This window comes from Corylus avellana, chromosome ca2, assembly GCF_901000735.1.
Source record: "Corylus avellana chromosome ca2, CavTom2PMs-1.0".
NCBI lineage: Eukaryota > Viridiplantae > Streptophyta > Magnoliopsida > Fagales > Betulaceae > Corylus > Corylus avellana.
The window spans coordinates 32,053,232-32,061,991 of record NC_081542.1 but is presented as its reverse complement, the minus strand read 5'-3'; the positions used below and the strand labels follow the sequence as shown (position 1 = coordinate 32,061,991).

At 36.6% G+C, this 8,760-nt stretch overlaps 1 protein-coding gene across 1 annotated transcript; it reads right to left on the bottom strand.

Annotated features, from left to right (window-relative positions):
* Positions 1–1,245: 1,245 nt before the first annotated feature.
* On the bottom strand, positions 1,246–8,312 carry LOC132171318 (uncharacterized). Its single transcript, XM_059582604.1, has 6 exons — positions 8,003–8,312; positions 5,338–5,490; positions 4,886–4,979; positions 4,632–4,714; positions 3,818–3,971; positions 1,246–1,671 (listed from the first exon to the last, which is right to left on the bottom strand). The coding sequence occupies exons 1-6, from the start codon at positions 8,198–8,200 to the stop codon at positions 1,436–1,438; spliced, it is 918 nt and encodes a 305-aa protein (XP_059438587.1). The 5' UTR covers positions 8,201–8,312; the 3' UTR covers positions 1,246–1,435.
* Positions 8,313–8,760: the final 448 nt, after the last annotated feature.

Genomic DNA, 8,760 nt, shown 5'->3' with positions numbered 1-8,760 from the left:
CGTCTATTAATTGTGTCTAATTGAGTTGATCCGGTTTAATCCGAATTCTATCTTATTAAATCCTAACTCCCTAATTTTATGTTATATTTGTGGGTCATATAAAAAAATTGCCAGCTTTAGCAGAGAGCTTTCCTTTTAGAGAATTCTCTAGTGGCAAGTTTCCCAACAAAGCGGATTCTAAGTTGTTAAGATATCGGGGAGACGAGTAATGCTACACACTTCCTGATATGGTTTTTAAAATCATTGTTGGATTAAAATCTAATAAAGATCTATTTCAAAATCCAACAGTGATTTTAAAAACCAAGTAAAGAAGTGAAAAAATGGACGAGAGAAAATGAAAGTGTATCATTACTCATGGGAGACTGACTGTTTCCTTTTATGAGTACAACGGCTTTCTTCCATAACGGGTATTCCAGTTGCAACTTTGTGACAAGATTTCACTAAAACTTTCTTCGGACAAAGTTGTCAAATGTACGAGTGAAATCAGATTTTAAATCATTGATAGAATCCAATTACGTAAAAGTTTCAAGTAAAGCATGATCCTCAATTCAGTCGCCAGCCTATAAGATGATTCATTTGTGCCAGAAACCTAATGACAATGACTAAGAGATGATAGCTTCAAGGGTGACATGTTCAATGCATTTCGAACAGAAATGTCATGCCATTTATTTTGTGACAGCAATTACATCAGAAATAGGAAACATCCATGTCTTCAGAAAACCAATGAAGTTAACAATGGAGAAATTGAACCGTGTATAATTGGGTCAATCTGTTTTAATCTGAATTCTATTTTATTAAACCCTAACCTATTAATTTTATGTTAAGTTCGTGTTATATTTGCGGATTGTATAAAAAAATTATCACCTTTAGCAGAGGATTTTCTTCTAGAGAATCCTCTAATGGAAAGTTTTCCCACAAAATGGATTTTGAGTTGGTGGACGAGTAATGCTACACATCCCACTTATTCACATCCATTTCCACTTTCTCATGTAGCATTTAAAACTATCATTAGATTAAAATCTAATAAAAATTCGTCCCAAATCTAACGGTAATTTTTTAAAACTAACTAAAAGAGTAAAAAATGACTGTAAAAAAGTAAGAGTGCATGTAGCGTTTTCTTCGATGAGTACAACTTTCTACAGACAAGTTGTCAAACGTATTTGGAACAGAAATGTCATGCCAATGACTATGACTAAAGGTTGACAGGTTCAATTCATTTGGAACAGATATGTCTTGCCATTTATTCTGTCAGCAATTACATCAGAAATAGGAAACAATCTTCAGAAAACTAATGAAGTTAACAAAGGAGAAATTGAAAAGTCAACTATTGGCTTTCATTAATTAATATATATATATAAAGAAAATAGACAATTTACTCAAAAGACAAATATAATTATTCAATGCTGTCCAATCCATTCATGATGAATCTGAGAGATCACCAAGGAATTTCCTGACCATCCCAGGCAAAAAACTTGCCATTGTCATGGATCTTTGCATTGTTGATGATGCCTAAGAGCTTCTGCACTGAGAACTCTTTGGTGAATAGCTTGCCTTCTGCAACATTTCTCTGAAATGGCCTAGAGAGATCAGTGTCCACTGTGCCCGGGTGCAACAAAATGCATATAATTGGATCCTTTTTTCTTGCAAACTCCACCGAAACAGTTTTTGTCACTGCAAGCATGACTTGACAAAATCATTATAAGAATACAAGAGGACCACTATTTGCTTGTTTTGATCATGTGGGGATCCATGCATTTATGTAAGTGAACATATCAATAAACCAATGATGTCTTAAATAGGTCTACTCGTACAATTATCTGAACATAAAACAATTTTGAGCTTGACCTTAATAGGGAAAAATAAAAAGAATCTCTCTCTGCATTGTACTGCTATTTCAAAATTTATCACAATGGGGATGTATGGATAAGAGAGATGACAGTAGACTGTGACAGCATTCACATCCCACTCTCTCAACTTTAACCAAATTTTAACTAAAAAACCCACATTTTCTATTTTACCTATCCACTTTCAAAAACACCCTACATTCCACTCTCTAAATCTTTCTCTACTCCATTTAAATATTCTTATTTATTTTGGAAAGTCCTATGGAACATGGTTACTACGAAGCTAAAATTCTCCACCACCTACCATCCCCAAACAGACAGTCAGACGGATATGGTAACTCAAACTATAGGAAATTTTCTGCGATGTCCTGTGGGTGACAACAATAGGAATTGGGATTTGACTCTCCCTACAACCCAATTCACACGCACTAGCTCCGTCAATAGGTCTACAGGTGTGGGTCTATTTGAAATTGTGCATTGTTATAATCCTAGGAGACCTTTAGACCTTCTCCCGATGCCCTCGCATGTTAGAGTTTTTGAGTCAGCTGATGCATTTGCACAACATTTTCATGACTTGCATGAGAAGATAAGTAAACAAATTCAAGCAACTAATACACAATATAAAATTGAAGCTAATTTATGTGGGCATCTCACTGGATTTAATATGGGTGATTATGTGATGGTCCAGATTAGTTCCAAACGGTATCCACCTGGATCATAGTGCTGGGCTTTTCAAAGTGTTACAGTGGGTCGGATCAAATGCGTATGTCATTGATGTTCCACCCAACCTTGGTATTAGCTCCACAATTAATATAGAGAATCTAGTTGCTTATACAGGCCACACTGTTATCCCAGATGATCCTTTCAAGGAGCCTTCCCCTGTCCCCACAAATACCAATCCTATACTTGATCCCATACAACCATCCTTTTCACCAGCAAATAAAGAAAGTATTGCTACTATTTTAGATGAGCAAGTTCTTTTTGCTTGGGATAGAGGAGTTCACATTTCCTAGTTAGTTGCAGGTGCCAACCAAATCCACCTTTAATATAGAGAATCTAGTTGCTTATACAGGCCACACTGATCATCATTTCAAGAAGCCTTCCCCTGTCCCCAATACCAATCCCATACTTGATCCCATACAACCATCCTTTTCACCAGCACATAAAGAAGTACTGCTACTATTTGAGATGAGCAAGTTCTTTTTGCTTGAGATAGAGGAGTTCAACATTTCCTAGTTTCTTGGAGGTGCCAACCAAACTTAAGACTGCACATGGATCACCAAAGACATGTTGCAGCAACTTGATCCTGATGTGTGGGAGTACTACCAGAGCTAACATGAGCTACATTCGACAGGTTAGAGTTCTTCCCACCCCAAGAGAGTTGGTGCAGATACCGAATACATGCCATTTATCATATGAGTTTGTAACCCAACATTGGAGGACGGCCCAACCCATGACTTTGTGTCTGGGTGATTGAGAGCTGGATTGTTTTTGGCATTTTACTAATTCTCACTTTATTGTTATGTTATTTAATTTTCAGATTTTGAGTTATGTTATTTTTGAGCTTTATGTTATTTTAGTGGGCTATCAGACCGAGTGTGTCACTGGATTTAGGATATATTCTCAAGTCTATTTAAGTATAATTTTGTACAGTTGTTAGCAGCTTTTGATGAATAAACAGTTGATCGACTGTTTCCATCTTCTTCCTAATTTCTCTCCTCTCTCTCTCTCGTTGCTCCTTCTCCTTCTTCTTCTCTCTCCTTTCAACTTTTCTTCTCAACTTCTTCTTGTCCCACATCATATGTTTTCAGAGAAGTGTTCAAGAAACCATATCTTCTAGTATTTGTGTGCATCATTAAACTGAAATGGTTAAGGGTCAAACCCTCTCTTTGTTTTTTCTTAATGATGTGTATATGATTGCTGTACTAGCACTAGAAAATCCGTGCTAAGAAACTTAAGTAAAGAATTCATACACTGATTAAGTCCAGCCTTTGAAGCTCGGTACGAGTGCCAACCCCCAAGGCGATTGTCCCCAATGGATCCCACCCTGGCGCTCAAATTGGCCACAACTGCAGAATCCCTTTCAGTCCCAGAGCCACTGCCAACCTTTAGAAGAGGCCACATGTGCTGCTTGTACAAATCAAAAAGTAAATTGTAAGTCATATTATGAGCTATAGAGCCTCAAGAAAGCTCACAAAAAAAAAAAAAAAAAAAAAAAAGCTAAAGAAAGCTCTATTGCAATCACAACTTCAAATTGAATCATTTCAATAACATGCTTATTGCAAAATTAATCCCACTGTTATTGGGAGACAGTTTTGTAAAGAAGCAACTTCTGCATCTAGAAATTATTTCTTGGAAAACACCAGTGACAAGGAACATGAGTCAAGTTGATTTATGTGCATATCTTCATGCTAGATCTAGACATCTTTCCAATCTGACAATGTCAGGAAGGCTTCTTCCATAGTTTGTTTAAGAAAATATAACTAACAGAAGCAGTGGTTGGAATTTTGTACAGGTATATTCATAGCAATCATCTTTCCAACGGTCTTTCGACCAAATGGTGCTTGGAGGTAGTTCAATTGTATTGGTTCATGAGTTGTATTTGCCCATGAATAAAAAACAAACAAACAAACAAACAAACAAACAAACATACAGAAGCATGGCACTTCAGGGATTTCATTCCAACTTCATCAAACACTTATGCCTAAAAGGATGCAGGTGTCAGTTCTACTAAACCATCTTGTTTAATGTCAAAGACAAGTCATAAAATGAATTTGATGTGCATACCTTGATCACCAGAACAGGACCAATGGCATTAACCTCATATGCAAGAAGCAAAGAGGACTTCTCTAGTTTGCTCAATGTTGTTTCTGTACTGCAAAATGAAAAAAACAAATGATTGACTGCCAGGCATTATTAGAGAAAGTAAACACATGTAACGAAACATCTTATTTTCAGTTCACAATTAGAACTTGTATTTCGGATGTGAAAATTCATTACTAATCTCTAAGTCCTGATTGAAGAAATGACACAAGCTGTACCTGGTTGCAACACATCAGGTATTGAAAGAATGCCAGATGCATTGATGAGAAGGTTTAAAAAGCCAAATCTTTCTCTAATGGACTTTGCAGATGCCTGAAATGAGACATAAATAAGGAGAGAGAAAATAGCAAAACTAAATTTGTTGCTGATAAGTGAGAATTCTATAATCTTAAATATTAATCCAGCATATCTGTGAAAAGAACAAAAGCAAAACACTTGCTTGCATAGCTGACCAAGTAATCTCAGAAGTGCAAAAACCATGACCACGGAACTCTAATGATGATTATACAAAAAGGCAAACACTTGATTGCATCAGTCTACTGAATTAAGGTATATGTAGATACTGGAAGGGTACCAAACTGAAAAAGTCTAAAAACCATCTTGGGAAAATCAAAATGGAAAGGCTAGTTCCCTTTTGAGTGAGCAATAGATACTAAGAGAGAGATGTAACCTCTATGGTGCTTTCAAGGGTCAGATCCAATTGTTGGATGCTAAGTCGCTCAGCAAATCTATTTTTCAGATGAAGAAGCCCTGTCGCTGCATCAGGATTGCGGCAAGTAGCAACAACATGCCCTTTCTCATTCTTCTCCAGCAGCTGCTTAACCTATATGAGGTAGAAAACAAGTCACATTTGTACTAGGAGAATTACTTCAGCTAATGCTTCTTTGATTTTAGTCTCGCTTTCTTTCTCTAAATAGTCCACTAGATTCAGTCTCAACGTAATGTTAACAAATCCTTAAAACTAGATTCTGAGACTTCATTGTGCCAGAAGAATTTACTTAACTCAGGAATAGAAGTACTAGCCAGGAGCACGGGCTTTGAAATGATTGTCACAAATATCTATAGACAATGCAACTCAAATACCTCGAGATATAACTAAAAGTGACTCTAACAACGATTTTGGTACTTCATATGAATTTAAGACTCTGCACACTGCAAATGAGCAGTCCCAGACAAGGATTCAACACGATAGAAATGCTAAAAGTAGAAGCAATTTTATCATATCATGGAAGAACCAGGAGGAGAATAACCAGTAACATGTTGGCATCCTCAAACAACTCATAAAAGTAAAATTGAAATTTCGCAACTACTACCACAGAAAATCATGAGGTGACCATTAAAATTACATAGATGGAAAATTTATTCATCCAACAAAGAAATTATTTAGTAACCATTAAGCATATACACTCTTAATAGTGTCCTCCCAAACCACCTAAAGTTCTTAGCACCAAATTATGACCAGCAATTTTGCAGTAAAATAATTGTCAAAACCAGAAATCCAAAAAAAGTGTGCTTTATGACAGTGTAATGAAGACAAGAACCAAAATTAGTAAAAGGAGGCAGTTGGTGAATGAGACACATTTTTCCTGGTCTTGACAGGTCCAATTGGGTAGCTTCCACTACTTGATGATACGGTAAACCACCTTAAAATTGTTACTTTTAGATATATTTCAATCAATACAACATGGCATAAACGTTTAACAAAAAAATTGGAAATAACACAAAGTTCATTCTTCCCCAAAAATTCAAAATGGCTATTGCCCAAAGGATTTGTGATTTTATTTGTGTGTGTGTGTGTGTGTGTGTGTGTGTGTGGTACCGTAGATAAAGCTTCTGGGCTAGCTTAGTTGGAGGGTTGATTCTAATCCAAAAACAGAGGATGGTTTGGGTTTTAGAACTGGTGATTGAGATAAAGCCTCTATAATGTGAAATATATGGTTATTTGCTCAATCCTGATCTCCATTGCTTGTGCTAAGGCCTATGTTTTGAGAGGCATAAACTTTTGGATTGTCTCTCAACCTTTGCATCGCTCTTGGAGCTAGAACAAAGTTCTGGGTTTATGGATACAGCTAGGCCATTTCTTAAAACACTAGATTGGAAATGGAGAAAACACTTATCTTCGATGAGAAAAAAGCACCCTGCAGCGCCTTTGTTGTTGAAGAATGGTACTAAAGTCACCAGCTTTGATTCAAATTACTACCAGAATCAAAGTCAATGGGTTTTGGATCCTTCTAATATCAGAAGATTTAGTTTGAATTCAAAGTCAGTGTACTGAGCTACTTTTCACTCCTCATGCAGAGGATTCAGTCTTTTGGAACATAGCAAAATCAGGAAAGTTGAAGCTCGCAAAGTGGAGTTTGCAGCAACTTGGCTATGTATGCTATTATTTAAGGGTGCTCTTGCTAGAGTGGATTGGTGGAGATTAATTTGGTTCCCTAAAGATAAACCCTAGACATGGCTTTATTGCCTGGCATGCTAGCCAAAACAAGTTGTACACGACAGGAAACTATATGGGAGGGGGGGGGGTGGGAAGGATATACCTGGTCAATTTTTGATTTATGGAGTAAAGGGACCATTTTTGTTAGGAATGTAGTTTTTCTATTCCAATCTGGGTAATATTGCTTAGACTCCACTTTCTGTCTAGGAAGCCAGCAGATTGGGATAATTGACTTGAGATGCTAATACTCTAAAAGGGAAAAGTTTGTGTTGCTGTGGGTCAAGCTGGCGGGGATGGGTGATTTGTACCACTTGTGGAGGGAAAGAAATTTTAGCCGGCATAAGGTTGGGTTAAGAAACGAAGAAACTATTTACAAGCTCATTCTTAAAACTATATAAAAGTGTTTAAGAATGCTCTTACAAATGCAAATAGAAGGCTTGCTGATGCTTGGTATTTTTCAACTTGTATTTTCTGTTTGAGTTACACATTTTTGTTTTTGTGTAAGAGGGTTTTGATAATCCATTGGCAAAAGATGGGTCAGAAAATGAAACCCCATTTGTTGATTCCAATTGTTAATAGTTTGCTATTCCCATTTCTTTAGTTCTCAACCATTCATTTTATTGGTAGTTTCTGGACATCACCATTACAAGACATGCAAACACCTGGTACTTGTTCACTTATTCCTGTAATGTAGGATCACGGAAAAACCCACATTTGGTTCATCATCCAAAACAACAAGGAAGAGGCTGCATTTTGGAAAAATACGAAATTTACACAGTGCAACGAAAATGCAATATTCCAAGTAAGGCCTACAAATGAAACCCACACCCATCTTTTGAAATCATAATGGAATGGAAGATGGTATAATAATTCTAAAGACAAAGGAAGGAGAGCTCACAAATTCAAGGCCAATTCCTCTGGAAGCTCCCTGCACCATGGAAACTCCACCTTCCCAATTCAAAGCAGAAGAAGAAGAAGAAGAAGAAGAAGAAGAAAAAGAAGAAGAAAAAGAAGACGAAGAAACCCGTCTGGCTATTGATCTCAGGCTCAGCGGAATCGCTACGAGTGCACGCTGGTTCATTAGGAAAAGCTTCATTTCGCACTTTGGTTGAGAGAGAGAGAGAGTAGGGGCTCTTGGGTGTGCAACGTTGTCTTTGTAAATCAGAATCCCCTGCTACAAATGCAAAACTGTATGGCTGTTACTCCGCCACCGATGTTTCATTGGTCCAAGCTCTCTATTTTTTTCTCTTTTTTATTTTTTTTATTTTTTTATTTTTGTTTTATTTTTTAAGTGTTGCTCAAATAAAAATTAATTCAATTCTTTTGTTTAAATTTAATTTTTTTTTTTGACAATCTGATTAAACAAATTTTTTATTTTTTTACTTTTTATTATCATATATACTGAATTCAAGACAAGTAGATGTCCAATTCCAAACTCCCCTTTGAACCAAAAAAAGAAATATTAAAGTACAAAAGAATTTTAACAAGGTTCACAAAAGTCGATAAATAATTGTGGTTGTTGTGGTGACAATGATGAGGAGTGGAGAGAGGAAGGTGAGAATGGCGGTGATGCGAAGAAAAGGGGGAGGGAGCTGACGATGGTGACAGCAGCTCAAAGTAGAAGGAGAGGGGGATTTTGGATTCCCAACAATTTTA